Source organism: Ptychodera flava, unplaced genomic scaffold (genome assembly GCF_041260155.1).
Source record: "Ptychodera flava strain L36383 unplaced genomic scaffold, AS_Pfla_20210202 Scaffold_29__1_contigs__length_4469600_pilon, whole genome shotgun sequence".
Taxonomy (NCBI): Eukaryota; Metazoa; Hemichordata; class Enteropneusta; family Ptychoderidae; genus Ptychodera; species Ptychodera flava.
In genome coordinates this window covers 1,841,616-1,865,919 of record NW_027248351.1, presented here as the reverse complement: position 1 = coordinate 1,865,919, position 24,304 = coordinate 1,841,616, and the positions used below count along the sequence as shown (strand labels likewise).

The 24,304-nt window shown below is 36.5% G+C and overlaps 3 protein-coding genes across 6 annotated transcripts in view; 1 reads left to right on the top strand and 2 right to left on the bottom strand.

The window, feature by feature from the left end:
* LOC139127207 (bifunctional purine biosynthesis protein ATIC-like) overlaps positions 1–11,538 on the bottom strand; it is a 30,234-nt gene extending 18,696 nt beyond the window's left edge. Inside the window, 12 exon segments of the mRNA XM_070693120.1 lie at positions 3,224–3,313; positions 3,560–3,645; positions 4,334–4,441; positions 4,826–4,951; positions 5,359–5,515; positions 5,776–5,848; positions 6,243–6,321; positions 6,722–6,810; positions 7,582–7,648; positions 8,475–8,551; positions 8,893–9,019; positions 11,403–11,538. Coding sequence (XP_070549221.1) covers positions 3,224–3,313; positions 3,560–3,645; positions 4,334–4,441; positions 4,826–4,951; positions 5,359–5,515; positions 5,776–5,848; positions 6,243–6,321; positions 6,722–6,810; positions 7,582–7,648; positions 8,475–8,551; positions 8,893–9,019; positions 11,403–11,421 — 1,098 coding nt within the window. The 5' untranslated portion in view covers positions 11,422–11,538.
* Positions 11,539–15,838: 4,300 nt separating this feature from the next.
* LOC139127192 (uncharacterized) lies at positions 15,839–22,375 on the top strand. Of its 4 annotated transcripts, none has more exons than XR_011550944.1 (3): positions 15,839–16,134; positions 17,216–17,340; positions 21,635–22,256. XR_011550944.1 is itself a non-coding variant. In XM_070693116.1 (2 exons), the coding sequence occupies exons 1-2, from the start codon at positions 16,129–16,131 to the stop codon at positions 22,031–22,033; spliced, it is 405 nt and encodes a 134-aa protein (XP_070549217.1). In that variant the 5' UTR covers positions 15,845–16,128; the 3' UTR covers positions 22,034–22,259. The 4 variants fall into 4 exon arrangements, 1 of the variants encoding a protein (XP_070549217.1); XR_011550943.1 differs by having other exon boundaries at positions 15,841–16,134; positions 17,251–17,340; positions 21,635–22,266; XM_070693116.1 differs by lacking the exon at positions 17,216–17,340 and having other exon boundaries at positions 15,845–16,134; positions 21,635–22,259.
* Positions 16,172–24,304, bottom strand: part of LOC139127180 (tripartite motif-containing protein 2-like) — a 144,880-nt gene continuing 136,747 nt past the window's right edge. The window contains exon 4 of the mRNA XM_070693104.1: positions 16,172–17,652. Within this exon, the coding sequence (XP_070549205.1) occupies positions 16,766–17,652 (887 nt within the window). The 3' untranslated portion in view covers positions 16,172–16,765. The remainder of the gene's footprint in view (positions 17,653–24,304) is intronic.

Genomic DNA, 24,304 nt, shown 5'->3' with positions numbered 1-24,304 from the left:
GTCTACTGTTCCCTAAATCACGGCCCATTTCTGACACAAATGTTTGTCTACGTCTACCGATTCAGATAAAATCCGATGTTGAAAACATTTCCCTTCACGCTATGGCTAAAATAAACCTTAAAATTCGTTTCGTTCCCGATGCTATTTCACAATGTTTATCGGTAAAGATAAAATCCGATGTTCAAAACTATTCGTTATTACAACCGAAAAACTAAGTTAAATTGGGTCCGTATCTGACACCATTGATATTGTTTGCAGTTAATCTGAAGTTCAAATTTGATATCGTTCCGACGTTTATTTTAAGGCTAGAAAACTTAAAATCGGGTCCGTTTATAAAACTATTTTACATAGTTTGTCGGTACAGATAAAATTGGGAAGTTCAAATTTCATACTGTTCCTATGTTTTTACGACAGAAATAAAAAATATCAATCGGACGCGTTGTAGGTCATCAATAAAGTCCTACATTGTACTTTCAGATCATCTCGTAACTGTTCTGTGTGGAGTGACTGACCGTGAACAATAATTTAAGTAGGTCACTAGAGTTTAAAGATTACGTAATGCGGATGTCGGAGAAAACGTACTAACATCCAGCGATTATTAGGAAATTACCCCCTTCGGCCCCCAGCTATGGATGTTGAAAACTTTTCTTCCCGTTCTTACGTTTTAATGGCTCAAAACAAGTTACAATTCGGTTCGTTCCTGACACTATTTATGATTGTCGGTTCAGATAAAATCCCAGGTTTCGATTTTCAAAACTGTTCCTGTTCAGACGTTTCAAGGACGATCGTGTTAAAATGAAAATTGGATCCGTTACTGACAGAAATGTACAATGACCCTACAGTAGTAAAATCCGATGTTCAAAACTGTTCATGTTCCGGCGATATTAGGCCTACAACCGATAACTAAGGGACCGTGGTTAAATTGGGTCCATGCTGAGACCATTCGCATTGTTTGTAGGTAATCTGAAGTTCAAATTTGATATCGTTTCTTCGTTTCGACACTTCTTTTACGGCCGAAAAACTTAAAATCGGGTCCGTTCATAAAACTATTTTACATAGTTTGTCGATAGAGATACAATTTGAAGTTCAAATTTCTTATTGTGCCTATGTTTTTACAGCCAGGAAACATAAAATCGGGCGCGTTTGTAGGTTGATAAAATTCTACTTTCAAAACATCTCGGCACTGTTCTATGTGGAGTGACTGACCCTGAAATGTTAATGAGTACGTCAATAGAGAGTTGAAAGGTCATGCAATGCGGACGTCGGAGGAAACGTAACATCCGTCAATTGATTCTATAGCCCTCAGCTATCATGGATTATGGGCATGCGGCAAAACACTGAATTTACGTTGGGTGCGTTACCAGTTTAGCCCAGGCAAACAAAGACGGCACACGGGGAATGTTAACAATCTTATCGACGATATTTCCGATGTGCGTTGGTTGTCTACACATGGTTAGAAACCTTGGTCAATCTACGTAACTAGCCCTGCGTACGATGCTGTTTGTTCCGCTACAGCTAATCGCCCCGCTCACCACAGCCCTGCAAAGACCCATACGTAGGGTCGGTGACTTCAAATCCATTTTGGGACTTGACGTAAAAAGCCAAATTACTGCCGAAATTCAGCGTTCTTGGGCCCAAGTCGTATCCCTGCCTACCTCAGCTACTCGATCGCTTCCAAAAATGCCAGTCTTTTATTTACTTCTCTTAATAACCGTCGATGTCGGCAACTCTCTCGCTAGCCCTGCGTACGATGCTGTGTGGTAGGAAAACACAGCATCGTACCCAGGGCTATCTACGTAACGTGACGATGAGGTTGGAAAACAGGGCCCATGAAAATAATAGGTTGTTTCCTGTGTTGCGTTTTCTTGAACTTGCCTCGTTTCCTCCATCATTATGATGAGAGGCTTTTTATAAGGAAGGGTGGTCTAAAGAGTGAATTTCTCGGCAATTTATATCACGCAATATACCGTTTCAGAAACGAATAACCTCACACACACAGCCTATACTGTCTACATGCTACAGTCGGCGTCATCAGTTGCCGATGGAACGAAAATCTGTTACCCGTCCAATAGAACTAAACGAGGTTGATTTTCTTGAAAAGTCTGAAGTTTATTTGAAAGAAATAAACAATGTTACTATTGTTAGAAATACAATAAAACATGACAATGGACATTGCATGACATGCACTATAGACAAAACAAAATAATTAGTCTATGTTACGTACGTAGGCCTGTATGAAAAGTTCATGTTTTTTTAGCCCTGCGTACGGTGCTGTGTGTTCCGCTACAGCTAATCGCCCCGCTCACCGAGGGGTGAGTGGGGCGATTAGCTGTAGCGGAACACACAGCATCGTACGCAGGGCTAGTATTTTTTAAGTTCTACATCGGCCAATCAAGACACTTTGCAATACAACAAAGGCACTGGCGTTTCAAACCTGCACTATTCAACACACGGCCATCGTTTGATCGGGGAGGTGCAAGGTGGTTCTGAGAAATTCTCGTCTACGATGATGAACCGTAGGTGGCGCTCACACTTACTGTTCACAAGCAACGCACTGTGTTGAAGTACACGCAATGTCGTGTTTGCTCGAAGTACACGTTCATTGTTCGCGTGAAGATTATAACCCACCCGCGGTACATAATGTCCGATAACGATGTTTACCTGAATTAATTACGATAAAATACCGTCGAAATACTGCGGAAGTGGTCAACTTACATCTGTCCGGTAGGGTAGCCCTACACCAGTGGATATTGCCATAAACCATTAGATATAACCCTACACCAGTGGATATAGCCATAAACCAGTAGATATAGCCATAAACCAATGGGCCCTACACAAGTGGATATTGCCATAAACCTGTAGATATAGTTTTATACCAGTGGATATAGCCCACACCAGTGGATATAGCCCTACGCCAGTGGATATAGCCCTACACCAGTGGATATAGCCCTACACCATTAGATACAGCCCTACACCAGTGGATATAGCCCTACACCAGTGGATATTGCCATAAACCATTAGATATAACCCTACACCAGTGGATATAGCCATAAACCAGTAGATATAGCCATAAACCAATGGGCCCTACACAAGTGGATATTGCCATAAACCTGTAGATATAGTTTTATACCAGTGGATATAGCCCAACACTAGTAAATATGGCCCTACACCCTCTAATCTGTAACCAAATCACACACTATTTTCAATCAAATCCAAACCACACCTTAAGAACACAATATTTTCCTCCTTTCTTCTTGGATAAGATCTGTAAGGCTTCATCTTCATATCCTGGAGCAATGATTCCGTCTGACACCTTCACAGGGTAAAAACACAGAAGATAACTGACAACAGAGTATCTTTAACAAAGAGTTTTAGAAGTCTCATACAGACTGACGAACAAACATGCAAATTTCTTCTGTAGAATGCTGTGATATTGTATTGTGTTTTTAGAATAAGAAACAAATGATGTGGTTATAGTAGAGAGAAGAAGGGCGGCACGCTAACCATTTGCATTTATAAATGATCTAACATAAGAAAAATTGACCTTTGACCTTCTTACCTCCCTTGAGATGATCTTGGCAGTGGGTACATCACAGATATCAGACAATGCTATGAAATCACCAAACGATGACATACGGTCTGCACCTGTCAATGTTAAATCAAAGCAACATATCCAACGTTACAGATATGATTAAAAATGATCAAATTACAATACCGGGTATTTATGGCTTGTGTTATTAAAGGGAAACAGTTATCAGAACTGTGCATGTGCGAGTTTCTTGTTCACAAACAATGTATTTTGTGCACAATATCTAGATGCATCTCATCATCATAGCTGCAACGTTTAAATTATACGATGTAGATTATGACACTGACAGACATGTTTTAACTTTCATCAATCACCATCGTACCTTAGATACAGTGTTTACATTGGTGGCATGGGTCCCATATGACCTTTGAGTGTAGTTCTGACCACTGTATCTCTTTAACAAGACAACACTCTTGCTGTCCCCTCTCTCTCTCTCTCTCTCTCTCTCTCTCTCTCTCTCGCACACACATTCTTTCCATTGCCTTTCTGTACGAGTTTAATCAGTATTTTACAGAAATTCAACATGCATCTCTTGATGTTCAAAGATATTTAAAATCTTTGATCCAATTTACAAATTAATGGAAATCTCTTAGTGTACAATTTTCTGGGAGAAAATTATATTAACTGATTGGTTTGTAACATTTCATGATAGACAGACTGACATGAAATTTTTCCAGTGTGCCACAAACAAAGTAATTGGCTGGACAATGCTGTGAGGGCAGACTTCAAAACCACTATTGTTACCTCTGGCTCTAGCATAGGCCGTAGCAAGCGGTGTCAATGATGACATCATATCATCAACCATACACAACTTAGCTTGCTCTGCAGACAACTCTGTACCAACTCCAGCTCCTGTCAAATTAAATTACACAATACATCAAGAATATCAGATACAACATATTGTACAAAATGATTCAATGGCCCTTTCACCCATATTCCCTCTCACACAATCTGTAACACTTAAATTTTCCAACTTCCTATCCACAGAACTATCAATTTGATAACCCACATTTTCTACTTATGTCAATAAAATCAAAGTTTACTTTGAGCATTACAAATCTATTTTATTCAAACCTCACTTTAGAGAACTTTGGTAAATATAATAACAAATATTAATTGATTGACTGAATGGTTAGGTCGTACTGTTCTTATGGAAAACTATGAGATACAACTGCTTCTGATGTGATATGACTGTTTCAACAGCAAGTAAACTTTAAGCTGTACTGAATAGCTTACCGGCAGGACTGACATGTTTGAATGATGCAGCAGCCGGCAGATTGAGGGCAGCCTTCAACTCTTTCACTAGCTGCCATGAATTGAATGCATCACAGAGATTGATAAATCCAGGTGCTCCATTTAAAACTGTCATGGGAGAGAAAATAACAACAATGGTCAGAAAACCATGGTCCATCATATTGATAGTTGGTACTCAACTGACACAACATCAATGCAAGCATTCGTATTACAAAGACACTTTTTCAGAATCGTACTTACTCACTCCACGGAGGTTAATCTAAATCTTACTAAATTGTATCAAATTTTCGATTTTTGGGATTTGTTCACACATTGTTGAACATCATAATAATCACAATTGAAATGAATAGATAACTGTTTGATTAATAAACATAACATAATACTCCAATTTATTAGCTACCCGTCTTCTAAACAAATTTTGTTATCGCAAGATCACAGGAAATGTACTTTCACAAATTACAGAAAGATTATTGATGAAAGTTCAGATCTCATCAGTACTAGATTTCACGTCTCACCTTTGACTGGCAGTTCAGGCAGTGTTGTATACAGCTGTGCAGGGGCTTGGTGTGGGTTCATACCGTATCTCAGTGGTAGTTGTGATACACCCTGGCTGTACTCTTTTCTGAAGTAATTAGAGATAGCAGCATCATACTCAGCTGTGTGGTTGAATGCCTGCAACACAAAACATAACGATGAAAGGCTATAAGAAGACCAAGAACTTTGTGATCTATCTAAACCTTGAAATCCATCTCAGGGATTGAAAAACAGGCCTTTAATAACATGCACTGAATATGTCAAATAGTAAAAAGCTGTAAAACCTAAAGAAAATTGAAATATGTCAAAATTCAACAGGAATTCTGCCACTTTTCTGAAATCTTAAAGTACATGCCATCTGTGAAATGTAGTGTCCTAATTTTGATTGCAATACTGACCTTGACAGCCAATGTTTTACGCATATCCAGAGTTGTATCATTGTTTTCTGATTTGGACATTTCATCAGCAATCCTGAAACAGATCAAATGACAAGACTATATCTGCTGATTTCATCACAGAATACACATCCAGGGTAGTACAGGACTGTCTTATTGCTGGATTTACATGGCTACTGGTCAGACGACTGTCATATAGCTCCTTGGATAATATTATCATGAGGAGCCTTTAACTTAGTTGTCATTTCACTAGGATAATATACCGCAATAATCCTGGCCATAGAAGAGCACCCTGAATTGGACTGCTTAGCTCCTCAGATATTATTATCATTATGACTGCTCAACTTACTTGTCATAATCACTTGGATATCACACACTACCCCGGTACAGTGATTCTGACCAAAGAAAAGTGTTCTCAATGGGGCCCCTTAGCTTACTAGGCAAACTACCATTATGACTGGTCAACTTACTTGTCATAATCACTGGGATCACATACAACAGTGACCCTGGCGTGATTCTTAGCTGCAGCTCTAAGTAGAGTAACACCACCTGTCAAGTGAATAGCAACACATCAAATAAGTCCAACACCCCTTTAAAGTGCCATGTTGGTATGATCCAATCCTTAATATCGCTGTTTTTTCAGCTAAATGGATGGACTCTCAGTGCGAAATGGTATTCAACATCACATTTTGAAACACTACAATTATTTTGCTAAAAAGAAAAAAAATATGGCAATTTAGAGTATTTTGCTTGCTGATATTGAGTTAAATGTCCCGTTTACAACAATGAAAATACCACGATGTACAGGTCATGTAGAGGTCATGTAAGGTCATCAGCACAAATGACACACACACACATTAGCATTGATTGATGTCATTGGTAACATAAGTTAGCTACACAAATCACGGTATTAGAGTAATGTGAAATATGACAGATAATGATGACATACCGATATCAATCTGTTCCACTGCATCAGAGACAGTTACACTTTCCTTGGATATGGTCTTTACAAATGGATACAAATTACAAGCTACCAACCTGTCAACAAAGGACAGTTTGTTAAAATTGACTTATTTTTGCATGACAAAAATTAACCATATACTGCAAAAGGGCTTTAATTCTTCATTTGACTTCTTTCAGGACATAAAAGCAAAAATATTGATAAATATTTTTAAAAACATCTTTGTAATCAAGACACCTTTGTCCATATTGACAATACATTCTAAAAGCTTGTTTACAAGTAGAATAGAATTTTCTGCATTAACCTTTTCCTGCCAAGTCCATATTTCACCATCAGCTCAAGATGGTTAAAATTAATGAAACACAACATATTCCATATGGTGTATTTTAACATAATACTGTACATTTGAAAGCTGTTGAAAACATAAATACTGTAAACTTGATTTTTTTGGACTAAACATGCTATAACAGACCAAGCCAAGTGGGTGAAAATACGTCATGTTTTGGCTCAATACCGCTTTTTACTGACTTGGCTGATGGGGAAGTGATACTGTCTGGCAGGAAAAGGGTTAAAGACATCTCCTTAAAACTGGTTCTTTTCTTATTCCAAACTACATGGATTTCACTATACAGTCAAACCTTTCAACAAGGGCACCATTGAAAATGCAAAAAATGTTGATGCTTTCAGTTGAGAGATGTTCTCAGAAGCCATATAAATATGCATTCAACTTGTAAGTAAAAATATTTCTACATTTGTCTAACAAGTCACTGATAGGTGTCCAAATCAGAGAAATACCCTCACTGACAGGTTTCCTGGTGTTTTTGTAGTAAAAAATGACAGAAACCTACTTGACATATTGGAATCCTTGTTTATCCATATCTCCACGGTCAGATTCCATGTCTCTTGCCAAGATACCTGCAGACAGACACAATCACAGAGTGAAAATGTAGAAATGAAATCCCAGTTCAGCTCTCACTATCAAATAATCAAATAAGTTGTGCAAATTCTCACATTTAATTTTTTGCTGGTGTCAGTTTGTTTTGTCGCAGTTGTTAAACCATTTTTGTACTTATACATCAAGATCATTAAGGAATACGATTTCCTAAAGGCTTACTTTACTTAAACAGGAACTTCCCCTAGTAAAAGCCGGATTATCGTAAATCTATGCAAATGTAAATAAGCCACACTGATGATTGGATGTGCCGTGTTTGGTCCCATAATCCCATAAATTTGCCATGTTTCAGGCATTCATTGACATTGAATCTTGCATATGTCTGTAAATATATAAAACTTGAGTAAAAAAATAAACTGAAAAAATGTTCCATTTATTGTAAGAGAACGCATATGTTTCAAAACGTGTTCCCTGTACGACCATTTGACCCCTCCTTGCATATGTTGTGAAAGTGTCCATCATGATTATTCAAATTCATCATATCGTCAATTTGATGCCATCAGAATTCAAAACCTCCCGCCCAGTGTATGCAAATGGATGCATCATCAGTAATACCCCTATTGTGTGCCCACGGTCCTGTAACTTCCCTTTTAAGATGTATCTTTTTTTAAAGTCATAATGAAGCTATAGCAAAAAGATTGTGACAAATTTAGAAAATCTTCCTTTACACACAGTTCCAATATTTTAAATAAACTACCACATCTAAATGAAGATAATAATAAAATAAACAGAGATGTTGATGACATATTGTGGGATTCAAGTGAATTTTCTGAAATTGATAATTGTTACCTCCATGAACAGCTGGATGCAGTGTTTTGACACGACCTCCCAACATCTCTGGGGCACCAGTCACATCTGATACATCACTGAAATCATAAAAATACACAATAATTTACTGACATCTGACATTACTGCATTTGAGGTTACTTTTTAAGTTCATTGAGTGGATAAAATATTTTCACCAGCTTATTTTTCTGTCAGTTGAATTTTTTTATATTTTATTATAGTTAGCACAATGGCAGCCATCTTGAATTTCAAGCATCAGTATTGGCTTTGTTTCTCTCACATAAAAATTTTGTGCAGTCTGTGATTTTTTTAAGATTTGAATGAAAGTAACAGTTTGAACACAAGTTTTAAATTGTTAAATTTTGAGGTTTTCTTCCTAGATTGACAGAAAGAAATGAGATTGTATTGGAATAAAACCAACCTGACAGGAATCCCTGCATCCCGTATTGCCTTAGCAGTACCACCAGATGCAATCAGTTTTAATCCAAGTTTATGAAGTTTTTCAGCAAACGGTACCAAGCCTTGTTTGTCTGAGACACTCAATAATGCTGTAATGTAAGAAAATAATAATCTTTTGTTGAATAAAAACCAGATTTCATTGTACCAAGCAATACATCCTTTGTATTAAATCAGATTTCCTGTAGAGATATTAGATTTAATTAAAATAATTATATTTGTCCAAACTTTGTGATAGGTGACAACAAACATTATATCCTTGTGTCATGGAGTATGAGACAAAAATACAATATCTAATGTCACTCTTTTTTGTTTGTTCAAAGTCATTTATTTCAAGACTAAAGTTAATATGTGCCAATGTCATTATTGTGTTTTAGGATGTCATTTAATCTGTACTGAAAATATTTAATGTCACACCTTCAATCTCCATTTCTGGCCTGCTAGTGTGCTTTACGTTTATCCAACATATTTTAAAAAATAATGTATAAATGAGTCACTCTTCAGTCTTGACATAAATGACACTTGAAGTTACACTAAAATATACACAACTAAAATTATTTCAGCTGTTATAATGAATTTGAGCAAAGTTCTAACAGGACATGTTGAAACAAGAGTGTGAAAGAACAATTTGATTCATTCTTCTAAATACTATATTCCTGAATGGACTTCTTGTTATGTAACATACAGCAGTATAACCAATGAGGTCAGGTTTTTTACATGTATTCATGGAGTCAGCTCTTGTATTTGAATCAAGTGCTAAGTAAAACCTTATACAACATAAAAAAATAAACTTAAAAAACTGAAAACTTTCCTATTTTACAATGAACTTTCTCACTATATATCCCATGAAATGCATTTCACAATGGTTATGTTGATTTTTATTGAATGAATAAAGTTTGCCAAATATTCAATAAACTTGTAAGTTTTGTCATCCATTCAATACCAGCCAGGAATTTTAAACCTGGACACGTACCATTTCTTTTTGGAGACATTTTGTAAATTTTGGGGACAACAAACATCAGTTGTCAATCAAGTTTTGTATAGTTATTTTGTAACAAATTAGTTTAACAGAACAAAATTCATGCTACTGGAACTTGGTCACTATGCTTGAATTTGGGTCTGCCACCAATCAGAACTCGGTCGGACAACAAGCAAGTTATGATATCAAGTGCAGCGTACTGATTGCTTTTAATCATATCTCTGAAAGTATATAAGTATCAGCCTCAAAATAATAATGAAAAACAAAGGTCATTGTCAGTAACAGATATTACTTGCAGACTACACCCAACACAGTTGACTCATGAATGTACCCAAGTTGACAGGCGGTAGCAGAGAATGTGGACAATAGGTGCCCGCCGTTTTGGGACATTTTCACAAAGGTGCATCCTGGCTGCAACACTGTAATACCAGTGTATTGAAATTATGGTGTAACGCTGTTATTGTAAAGTGACACAACGTATTAAAATTCAACAAATGATTCATTCTTCTTGATATTTTGTTTTGCTGTATGTCTCAATATTATTAAAACAAATAAAATTTTGTTTCATTTATATGAATATAACTTAACATAACTAGCTATAAATCAAATTGTAAAAGAAATTAGTTCTATTCTATGCTTTTCTATGCTATTCTATTCTTGGTAATCACATTACTGAAATCGTTTTGGGAAGAGGTTAGAATTTTAGATGAAAGTGAATTGTAATTAAATTGCTGTCAAGAAGGCTCATTTCCAAAATAATCATTCATATACTTCCGATAAAATTTACAAAGACAGTTGGGTAGTTCTCTGGAAAGACAATATTCAATATCGTGTACATCAGAGGTCTGCAGTCCTGGACTGCAGTGAACTCAGATCGTCCTTGAATTGAAAACAAGTTAAAATTTTTGGGTAATTATTTGGACACATTTTGTGATAAGGCTCGCTCAATGAATGAGTCTATATGTGAATTATATAAGTAGTTTTTGTTTTCCTGATCGACAAAATCAATGGACGGAAAATATTTTGTCCATACATGTTGGAAACACACCGGATATGTATGAAGGATTGTGAATCGATTTGACCATGAATGAATGAAGTGGCTTTTGTTTCACAAATGGCGAACAGAACGACAAAAAGCTTGACTGATTTTTTTCACATTTCAGATAGGAAATCTAATTCTACATAAGTACAAGATCGGCAAATTTACGGGTGATCATCGACGGTATCCTTGGCATTTGGATAGTCGGTGACAGCTTCATTCAGCGAACTCACCACGTGGGTAACACGCTTGGGAAATACGGAGTCATGCCTCGTACACTAGCGGGCCAATGCATAGCGTCCATGAAACAACTAATATCTCGCTTGAGAACATTAAAAATGAGCTAAATTGCCAACATTAGCATTCTCGAACTTAAATGCACTAAAATTCTGACAGGACACGACAAAAGTCAGCGACTGACCTGAGAAATTTCGCCACCGACACAGACGTGACTTACCTAGCTGATTTGCCGCCATTGTTGTTTAAGTTATGACCTTTGACACGTGTTTTCATTGGAAAGTATTTCCGCGGGAGTTTCGAGCGTGATGTGACTTGGCTTGCCCAAGCTCTCTTTCTGTTGTTCCATCATGAAATAAAATGACCAAATCAATGAAAAGATGTATATATACAAAGGGACGGTCGATCGGATGACAACCCCGAAGTGCAGTCTGGGTAACCGAGACTGTAGTGAGCACTGACCTGGACGGTGACAACATGTATGTCTTCATACTGTTTGACTCGGATATTTAAAGTTATGGCTGTTCTCAGCGAATCATTTTCTTTCTCCTTTGTCTATTTCGAGGGAGGAGGGAATGACCATATTTAATCGCTTCACAATCATTTTTTTCCAAGCAAACCATCATCTCTTAGCTATGTTCATTGTCTACGATGAACATTTTTATTTTCATTTTGAGGCAACATTGAAGTCAATATCCAATTAACATGATATTTGAATGTAAAATCATACAGTTCCCTTTTCGACTCGACCATAACATGTTTGTTAGAGTTGTTTTTAAGGGAGACGTACAGTTTCTAATAAAAAATAGCTTCGTAAATTATATGGCGCCAGATAGCTGTGCAAGATTCCGTGTAAAACAAAAGTAGTAGAAACTATTAGATTTTGAGGGCGCCCTTCTAAACTCATAGCTCATCCATGATTATACATTCCGTAGAGAGACGCACCACTACTCCCAGCTATCGTTTTTGTCAATCTATGCGCGAAAAAGAAATTCGTGTGTGGGGGGGGGGGGAGGGGGAATTGTAAAAAGGAATTTAGAACGATACCCCTTCTGTTAAAAAGGAGTGTGCGTTCCTATGTTACTGACTTACCTGTTCAGTATCGTTACGTATTCTCTCCAGGGACATTTTATATTTTATCGCTTTGCTCTCTAATGCTGATACAATTAAATCATTTGGAAGGAAAGTCACGTCACAGTATTTCAAAATGCAAAAACAGAAACAACAACAACAAACAACAACAACAACAACAACAACCACAACAACAACAATCAACAATCAACAAAGTAGAAAGGGCCCGCGCAAACATAGATTTACCAGAACCAGTACGTTTTATCAGTGCTGAAAGGACAATTCCTTTATTCTAGTAATACCGTATTTCTAAACCGTAACCTATAACAGATTAAAGTTACGTGGTGACAAAATAGCGATGACGTCACCCGTAGTTTTTCAAAAATAAATACTTCCAGTCACCAACAATCCAAGTCCGAGGATGTTTTATCTGTTTGTTGGATTTATTTGATTTATTTGGTGTTAAAAATATAAGTATTTTCTTCAGCTATATCAAAGCCTATCCCTGTATGCGCATATCATTGGATAATACACAAATTTAAGTGTGTTCCCAAGTGTTGACGATGATTATATTTAATCACATTTCACCCGCTAAATCGAAAGCTCCTTTGCTTCGCTTTACACAGAAAGAGCCCCGCAATTCGTTCAATATTAGACAATTAAGTTTCTATGGGGATGGGGGTTGCAGGAAACTTAGGGATTAAAGTTTTAATCCTACATTGAACTTTTGACATCGCCCCCAAGTCATTACAACAGACTCAGTCACGTGGACTGTTTAATTTTGATACATTTTAAGTTTACATCTGTCAATCATTGCTTCAATCAATACAGCAAAACGTAAAATGATCATGATAAGGGACCGTCTCAGATTGTCGCAGAAGTTCAAGAAACGAAATTTCTTCGTTTAGATCAAAACCCCCTCCCCCCTCCCCCTAAACGAAACTTCAAAAGTGCGAAAATGTTCATGTCTGCCTGAGAGTACAATGTTGCATTTTGCTATAGCTACTAAAGACGTATTCCCCTTGCCACATTACAATTAAAGTAATCGATCAGATTTGAGTACTAACAGGGCATTTTACCGCATAAAAGTTTCATTTTATTTTACTTTCCCTTTTTGCATCTCTTGTACTGTTCTTTGTCTTTGTGAACACGCAATTTGTATTTGGTAGGGGTGGTAAATAAGCGAGAAACTTTGACAAGGGGGCCCAGGCATGTTCAATCATATTAAAACGACTATGACCAGGTGCAAAACAAGTGAGAATAAAGACATCTAGTGGTTAGAGCAGACGCTTATAAATAGCACATTTAAAAAAAAAAAGATACTTTTTGTCTTTGTATAATTTGCTGAATGAAATGTTTAGGATACAACGTTCCTATCGGTAAATTGTGTTTGGGGCACAAACGAGATGGAAACAGTTACAAATTTGTTGGCACGAGTGTGCAGTGTATCTTTAATTTAAAATAAACACACGAAAACTTGTGATCACAAAATAAAAGTGCGAAAGTGAAGTTCACTAATTGAATGGAGGTCAAACCCCCCCCCCCCCCCTAAACGAATAAATTTCGCTTTTTGAACTTCTGCGACAATCTGAGACGGTCCCTAAGGTTGGTTGGACATTTCGCGTAATATAGCCATCCTTCTGGTTCGAAAGTAACGCTTTTAGTTTCAGTTTAATGTATTTCAGGAGAATTTCATGACAATACAACACCAACTATCTTTGTAGAACGACGTGTCACGTAAAAAGCATTCAGTATTTGATTGACACTCGACTAGCTGATTGTAGCCCACGGACCGTGCGACAGCCAACAACACAACATAACTACGGCACCGAACACTCGACATACACCACACTCCTACAGCGGTGAACAGTGCGATCTGTTAGAGTGTTACGTCTGGTCATGTCTGCCACAGTCACCACACATTTTACATTTCTAGGATGGTAATCAGATTGGAACTGTAAGATTTCTTTATCAAATGAAGATAACTGTGTCTGATTCAGTGACAAGTTAGTGTTAACAGTCAAAATATAGTATGATCGACCAGATCAACGCTGTGTAAATGTGCAAACCTCAAACCTGTGTTTATGCTTGATTTGCACCAGGAGAGGTAGATTTGATTTGCAATATTTCTAAATAATGTGAAAAATGCTGATTGTCTCTGATACATTGACAAATTGGTGTTAAATAAAAAGTCAGAGTTACATGTACGTTCGTATTGCAGGCGATATCGGCAAGAGTTCAGCTGTGTACACGCGAACAATGACACTGCCATTACCAACCTATTACCACGGTGTGTACTCTGCAGCCAACGTACCAGTGTCTGTATCATGTGCAGTATCTAAATTATCTATAAAGTCATAATAAATCTTACAGTTCAAATCTAGCCACATCCTACAACATATCTATATACACTCGATCTCGCTTCTACTGTCTATGGATGTAAGCATATAACATGTGCCAGTGGCCACAAAATGCAAGAAAGCCTCGTTCTAATTTTCAACAGATCCATGAGTATGACACCGATCCGTGTCGTCTGTCAGGAGATAAAACAAATTGCAGAGAATTCTGGGAATTGAATAAAACCTACCTGTCCCTGTATATCAACAACACATCATCCAGTGTTTAATCAACTTGATGCCAATGATAAACGTTTTGCTGCAAGAATGCGGCAGATAATGTCAAGTGTGTGCAGTTTGTGGAAAACAGACGTGACCTGAGATGACCCCTGTTCAAACAGTGATCGCATCATTATCACTAATCACAAGGAACTGCGTTTTTCACCATGGCAAACATAGCAATATTGGGTTATTCTTTTCAGAAAAAAAAATAGATCAATAAAACATGCCGATTCTCAAAATTAACGATGGAATAAAACTTTTTTATTTTTATTTCAAATTGTACTGGCTGACAAATGAATCTTCTGAACAGTCGATCTGTGCAATGATTTTCAAACGACTTGCGTCTTTAGATTGAACTTTGATATCTTGATTTCCATCGATAAGCAACACAACAACGTATTGAAAATAAATTTGTAATGTTTTCGTAACTCACGAACAAAATATATGAAATAAAATTGCAGGAACACATTTCGTCATAAAAATATATATATTGTGAAATTCGTCATTACTTGACACAGCAGCGATGTTTCTCGGAACAAAATTCTTACGTAGGAGAGTACAAAATATTTAATTTTCGGATCAAAAGTTGATGCTACAGTCAGTATAGATAAAAGAACAATATCATCACATAGCTGTTGTAGATATCAAAATCACGAGGTGACGCTCACCTATTCCTGTACATGTTGGCAAAAGTTGGGTTGAAATCTAAAAAAAAAAAAAATTGGTATCATGAACTTCACAAGAAATAAACGACAACGTTATAAATCGTGATCTACGCTGGTGTCACATTTCATGTTTGTTTACATCTTACACACGTCTGGGATGTAAGCGTCCTTAGTTACTGCTCTAACTTTGATACAATGTTTCTCGATACTATTGTAATTTCATACGGCAGCAACCACTTTTCTCAGGAAGGAGACCGATTATTCTTTCCCTAAAGAACACTATTAAACTGTCTAAAAACTATTGAAAACACAAGTAAAATGCCACACATATGTGAAAAAAGCACTGTGAATGTATCAAAACTACCCTATAAAAGTCTGTACAGTACACGAAGAAGTGCCCTGAGTCGACCCCTCTCTCGACATAGTGAGATCGACCTGGATACAACGCCCTCAACGTAGTTCTTGAACTTAGAACTTAGAATGGCGTTGATCGCTAAGGTTGAAGTCGTTGTTTATAAACCATAAATCGGAGTAATCTTCCTCCATCGGATGGAAATATCGACAGATTTCAACAAAATTAACATCATCAGATATGGAGGTATTTTATCTCATCTTATTTATTTTGCACACACAATGAATATTCCGCCGATATTTTAATATGGCGATGTGATGGAAGGTGTATCTGTACTACTGCCTGTGGACAACCCCTTGTAGAAGTTGACCAAATTTTCGGCGAAAATTTCACAAAATTTGAAAGATTGTTCCATTGGCATACAGAAAAAGTGAGTGACTATATCTATAAACTTGTCCGATCCAAAATTTCAATTTCAAAATGAAAAATAACGCCAATATTTAAATATCAACAAACATTTTTGACCAATGTTGTCATTGGGGTATGCCGTGTACAACGGCAGTCAAATACCTCCATGACAAAATTGGTCAAAATTGTTGATGATAAATCCACAAAACATCTCCGTTTTGGATTTCTAACATCCCTGAGATGGATCGACTGACAAAAATCACAGTTTTTGTCAACAACCATATTTCTAAATTTGTAAAAATAACCTTGCAATCAACTTGTTGCCATGACATCCTTGTCAACAATGCAGTCAAGTCAATGCAATGCGTTCAAACTTCAACGCTCACAAAATTATTCCTTTCAAAATATTCCTCCAAATTCTGACATTTTGATGTCATGTAGACATACACTTCATGTTGGTGTATTTTATCTACTTGGAAAATACTTTGATTTGGTCACTGCGTAACTCTACAACACCAATTTTATCACCCATGACTGCAATGCGCAAGGGTAAACTCACACGACCTTTGAAAAGATCACAGATAAACTTTCCATCACATCCATATTTTACGATGAATTCTCTGATGACGTCACCAGTAGACTTAACTCTGACGGAACCACAAACATAAACATTATCATCTTCATCCACAGCAATGCATCCGCATCCATCAATCACTGATCCTGTCCTTGGTGTCTGTAGCTGACTTTGTCCGAATTGATGTAAAAAATTCAGGTCGCTGTCAAAACACTTGATGCACTCATTGCCAAAGTCATAAACCATGATGACATTTTTGCTGTTTACAGCCACAGAGTATGGACAGAAGAATTTTGTTTGGACACTAGTTTGACCACCGACATCTTTGACATACTCTCCACTTAGAGTGTACTTGACCAGTCTATCATCTCTGTCCTCAGGTCTTGTGATGTCCATAGAGGTCAAACTCAAAGTGACCAAAACAAAGTCATCCATCAGAGCTATGTCCCAGACTACTTTGATGTTTTCAGGTAGAGTAATTATTTGGATAATTTTACCATTTTCATCACAAACAACAATTTGTTTATTTTCATCATCAAGTATGAAATAATGGTTGAAACGTGAGATGGCTACACTCAGTGGCCGGAATGGCTTTGCAAACTGACCATCAAAGCTTCCTATGACTTTGTCACAGGTATAATCTTTGTTCAATATCTGTACAATATTGTTACCAGTGTCACACACCACAAGTTTATCACGGTGGAAGGCTAAACCACATGGCACCTTGAACTTTTGTCCTCGGCCTTGATGTTGACCACTGACCAATGTCACTGACCAGTCACCTGAAAGGTCAAAGGTTAAATCTGTCAAGATTATTGAACTCATTGTTGCACAGCTTATTTCTTGTTCTGCAGTGAAAAGAAACATCTTTTTATTCATGTTTTCATTGCCTCATTTTTTTGAAAACTCAAATAATTTTAAGATTGTTTTTTTAGCAAATTCCCTCTCAATTATTGGTCATTTCGCAAAGTTGCCATAGCAACATTTTTAGCAGAAATAGGCAAAATAAGTATTTTTGTCAGATATTTTTAATTTCTGAAACTAAATTTCAAATTCTCTACAATTTTAGCAATATACCTAATAGTTACAATAACATGAATTCATTCACTTATTACCGTAACCATGGCAACATTTTTGATGACAATGGCTCAAAATATTTATTTTTCTCTAACTTTTCTATTTTATGCAGTAAATCCAAAATTTTTTTGCAAAAGATAACAATTGGACATTAGCTTGTTTATTATGTATTAATGCATGAGTACGGTAATAAATAATAAGTAACCATGGCAACACAAATATTAAAAAATTGCTATTTTCACAGAGCTCTTTTCTTATTGAAGTAGAATGGAAATTCTTTCACAAAAGTTGTAAGACTGAAGTTAGCTCGGTCATTGTTTAGCAATGCATTACTACCTTTGTAGTATTATTAGTAACCATAGCAACGGATTTTATTCTATTTGCTAAAACTGGAATATAACATTTTCCTTATGACATTTTACAGTTGAAATAACTATTCTTCAGAAAATATTGACACACTGTAGCTCACTTTCTAATGATCCTTTAAAGACCTATAAATTATAAGGCTGGTATCCATGGCAATGTGTTATTATTATTATTGTTAAAAAATCCTTATTTTGTCAAAAACTTTTAAATTTTATCACAAAGTGAAAATTCTGTATTGTTGCACAGGAGATTTGTGAGTGTTAATATACGGTAAATGTTAAATGTTAAGTTTCAGTAAATTTTTCTTTGAATGTTCTTGTCATTTCGACCAAAATTTTCTTCTGTACATAAATACATTTTTACTGAAGTGCAAACAAGTAACCATGGCAACATAAATATTCAAAATATGCTTTTCTTCATAACTCCCCTTCAAGGGTTAAAATATCACAAAGATTCTTTTACAAAAGTTTAAAGACTGAAGTAAACTTTGTAATCATATATCAATACATTAATACATTTAAGGTAATATGCACCTCGAAAGTGAAAGACTTAAACTTTTGCTCTAACTTTCCTCAAAGAATCTTTCAATCATTCTCTTTCAAAATCAAGAATAAAAATAGGGGGTCACCATGCAAATATAGGTACTAGAGAAACAAATTACCCAAGATTTACCGATTTCGGAAATTCAAAATGGCCGCCATCCCTGTGTTAACTCTATGGAGAAAAAATAAAAATTTTCGAATTTCGAAAAACTAAGCCGGTGAAAAGTTTTCTTTCACCAAGAGCTTTACAATAAACCCCCACATGTGGTATATCAGAAAGAGAATTGTAAAAGTTTGAGAGTCCGAATGTCTGTCCCCGAGGTGCGTTCTACCTTAAAGCATTACCGGTAACCATAGTAACAGTTTTTATTCTTAGTAAGACAATGAGTCCGAGAGAATGGCTTACAATGAATGAAACTGGACAAGGCGCCTGAATCAAAGGCTTGGTGATGCTGAGTGTCATGTGAAATAATTAAAGGGGTAACTACATATCACATAGCAAGACATCTATGTCAGCATTTAGTATCAGGGCCTGAAAAATACGTTTGTCCGATGCCCTGGACAGACTGATTTCTAATGCAGACAAGCACAAAACCAGCCCACAGTCAGGAAGTTCAGAGCCAACTCAGTGCTTTGCCCATATTGCGTTCTTGTGTCGTTTGACGTAAATAATAAGAAACAATGTCCCCCAAAAGTGCTGTACATGGGTCACTAAAATCAAGGCCAGAGGGACCTCAGACAGACAACATTTTTTAACTACAAAATTACACACTCGGTAGCACGTACAGGTTATTACATCTTTGTGAGACAGGCAACATCTAAAATTTATATTTTTTTCACAACCAAACACTAAAGGAAAATCAGGTTCTCTGTTACAGTGAGCAATTAATGGTATGAGCAAGGCAACGTGTGTCAACCATCATACTGGGCCCTGGGACAAAAATCAAATGCCAGGCCACATATAATAACTTCCCCACTCATTTTGCATGTAATTTTAAAGTGTAATGAGATGTAATAACTACACAATAATGATTGGAGTGAAAGCATTGATCATATTAAAAGAACAACTAACTTTTCACCAAACAATATGGACAGTGAAACTTAAAAGCACACTTCAAAATGAAATCTGCTAGTGTAGTACGGAGAATCAAATCTCGAGCCACACTGCACAGAGCATCAAACAGAATTGACTGCACCCATATTTGTTGTGCTGGAAGCTCAAAATTTGTTGAAGCACAATGTCCCTGTCTTTCAAAGTAGTATTTTGCCGTAAATTTCTCCAGAAGGAGTCTCATGAAACCCTTTGATCATCCGCAGCAAGCTTGAAAGAGTCGCCATGCTGAATTCCTTATATGGTCAAGACCCCCTATCTTGGTTGTAACTGATCTTAAACAAAAGCAACCAGCTTGTCAAAACAGTGGTATGGCAAGTTACTATTATGAAGAGAAAGGAGTTCCTCAAAAGATATGTTTTCAACCTATTCTTTTTTTGCAAATTTAATGGAAAAGTATCAATCGTTGGGGCAATATAAAATTAAACTGAACTTTACAGCAGTAGAGAAATAAAAAAAACCCTGTTACATGTGTACATTAGACAATTGTCTTCAATCACTTCTAATCAAGGAGTCATACATGTCATGAAATATCGTATTTATTTCTCTTAAACACATGTAATGTGCTCATTTGCAAGAATCCCCATAAAACACAAAAGCAGATTAATTTCATCATGGTAATGCATTTTTTAATTATTTTTTACAATAAAATTTTCAGGGCAAGTGAGTTTCTGCTGCAGACAAGTAGGAAAATAGTCACTGTGGCTAATTGTCTGGGAAAAGGTGGATAAAAGTCATATTTTTCAGACCCTGAGTATGTGGCTTAAGGACTGCTGCATCACGGGGGGGGGGGGGGGGGGGTGCTGGCTCTTTGAACTCACAAACTAGATCTGTATCATCACAGATCTTTACTTTTAAAATTTCCGCATAGCATTTTGTCTCATTTAAAATAAACTGAAAATTCTCTGGTATCAATAGTCCTCATACCGTTGTCAAATTTCAAATGATAATTTAATGAATTGATACAGTCATGCAATGTCTGACTGTTTTCCATGGCAACAGTTTCATTATTGTAACTCAAAAATTTCTATTTTCTTGTCATAACTTTTGCTGTTCCAATAGATGCTGTGATTTTGAAGTCAATGTTCTTGGAATTTTCTGGTCATGTTGACTGTGAATTAAAATAGTTTGACAAGTAGACATCCGTAATATAATCAAAGTTCCTAGATTACATACATTTTTCTATAACCTTAGGGAGCCTTAATTTATTATTGCCGGGGTTGGGCCGGCAAGTCCTTCCTGTGCATCAGTCAAAATAATAAGTGAACCCCGGCCCCTTTCCATTTGCCCCCCCCCCCCCCCCTCCTCCTCCAAATAAAAACTTGATTAACCTTTCCTTTTTAAGATGACAAAAAATTCATGATACCACCTCCATTGCTTTAGAGTAAGTAGACCCAATTTTAAATTGTAACACTGGCCATTACTGGTGTTTAGATACAATGTAACATCAGTGGAAAAGAGACTTTTTCCAACATTCTGCTCTTCTTCCAAAACTTGTAAACACTGTATACTGTGTCGTGGAAGGTTCAAAAAGTTCTTCATCACTTGTGGTGCTGCCAATTTCATGGATTACAACATCATCATCCTCTTCCTCGGCAAAAAAAGCTCTGAGTCCAATATGTCACAGTCACTATCTGTGTAATTTATCCTTATCCTTATACATTGCAGGAAAGTAAAGACCTGGTGTCTGCTTTCAGTGTACTTGGCATGAGGCCACTGTCTTTTCTCAACTCAGAGGAACTTCACTGTTGGGGCAATGAGCAGATTGATCAGCTAGTGGACCACTATGGATGCACCAAACACAATGACCCTGGTGGTGGTGACTGTGGAGACCAGTGCAAGGAGAGTGTCAACATTGTGGATGCAAGGAACACTAGATCAGAATGGAACCAGATTAAGCAGCTTGTGTTGTGTCAGCAGTATACCAGGGATAGTTTTGACAAATTGTGGTCTCTTATTTACACACATCATAGGGATATGTTTCCTAGTAACCTGATTAAGATAGCCACCATAGCACTGACTTTGCCAGTCCATTCTGCTGACTGTGAAAGGGGATTCAGTGTGTGAAACAACATAATAACTTATGACAGAAACAGACTTGGTACTGAACGGCAGGACACACTACTAGCAACTACCGCTATTATGGTAGAGGGCACTGAAATGAAAAAGTTCAACTTTAACAGTGCACTTTCACACTGGAAAGAAAAAATCTCATAAAATTTTCACTAAAAGGCACTGATATGCTCTATCAGTAGATGTGTACTGAGTGTATGTGTTCTGAGTGTTAATAAAACAGTTGAGATGGATGATTTGAGTCCTTTATTTTTTACATGCATAGAATTAGGTTCACATTTGAAGTTTGACTTTTAACATATTTATCTTGTCTCACAAAAATTGTCTCTTGTCCCGCTTTTTTTTTTTTTTTTTTTTTTTTGGGGGGGGGGGGGGGGGGGGGGGGGGTCCAGAAGGACAATCTGTCCCACAACATTTTTTCTGGTAAGAACACTGTGTGATATTGCAGTGACCATCTTCTGATGGGTATGGCATTGTCCACTCACTGGGTATGGCATTGTCCACTCACTGGGTATGGCATTGTCCACTCACTCACACTCACATCAGGCTGTGCGTATCTACATAACATAAACAATAGGTTTGCAAATACGCACAGCCTGGTGTGAACATGAATGACAATGCTATACCTGTCGGAAGATGGTCTGTGCCATATCACGTGATGAAAGGACCAAGCTTGACACTTTTTCCCATGATTCAAAATATTTTGTCTCAAACAGCAACTTCCGCCACCATTTTTGTCTGTTTTTGCAAACAATTGTGCAAGTTATATATGATAAAAATAGCTTTTCCAGAATAAGCGACCCAAAGCGTGTATATATGTAAAAAACCAGCCGTAGTGAACTTCCCCTTTAAAGGCTGGCCGAGATATTAAGGGATCCTTCACGGGGTGCATATATAAATTGAATGGCAGAGGTCAAACAACATGAAAGAGGCTCCGTAAAAAGCACAGTTTTGTTGAACTCGAGGGATTTCTTTGGAGTATTAGGATTAGGATTAGTCTTCGCCAAATAAACTGAGTTTACTACTTCATCAATATTCAATAGTCTGCATTCAGTATTCTGCAATAAATTCAATAGTCTGCATTCAGTATTCTGCATTCAATATTCAATAGTCTGCATTCAGTATTCTGCATTCAATATTCAATAGTCTGCATTCAGTATTCTGCATTCAATATTCAATAGTCTGCATTCAGTATTCTGCATTCAATATTCAATAGTCTGCATTCAGTATTCTGCATTCAATATTCAATAGTCTGCATTCAGTATTCTGCATCAATATTCAATAGTCTGCATTCAGTATTCTGCATTCAATATTCAATAGTCTGCATTCAGTATTCTGCATTCAATATTCAATAGTCTGCATTCATTATTCTGCATTCAATATTCAATAGTCTGCATTCAGTATTCTGCATTCAATATTCAATAGTCTGCATTCAGTATTCTGCATTCAATATTCAATAGTCTGCATTCAGTATTCTGCATTCAATATTCAATAGTCTGCATTCAGTATTCTGCATTCAATATTCAATAGTCTGCATTCAGTATTCTGCATTCAATATTCAATAGTCTGCATTCAGTATTCTGCATTCAATATTCAATAGTCTGCATTCAGTATTCTGCATTCAATATTCAATAGTCTGCATTCAGTATTCTGCATTCAATATTCAATAGTCTGCATTCAGTATTCTGCATTCAATATTCAATAGTCTGCATTCAGTATTCTGCATTCAATATTCAATAGTCTGCATTCAGTATTCTGCATTCAATATTCAATAGTCTGCATTCAGTATTCTGCATTCAATATTCAATAGTCTGCATTCAGTATTCTGCATTCAATATTCAATAGTCTGCATTCAGTATTCTGCATTCAATATTCAATAGTCTGCATTCAGTATTCTGTATTCAATATTCAATAGTCTGCATTCAGTATTCTGCATTCAATATTCAATAGTCTGCATTCAGTATTCTGCATTCAATATTCAATAGTCTGCATTCAGTATTCTGCATTCAATATTCAATAGTCTGCATTCAGTATTCTGCATTCAATATTCAATAGTCTGCATTCAGTATTCTGCATTCAATATTCAATAGTCTGCATTCAGTATTCTGCATTCAATATTCAATAGTCTGCATTCAGTATTCTGCATTCAATATTCAATAGTCTGCATTCAGTATTCTGCATTCAATATTCAATAGTCTGCATTCAGTATTCTGTATTCAATATTCAATAGTCTGCATTCAGTATTCTGCATTCAATATTCAATAG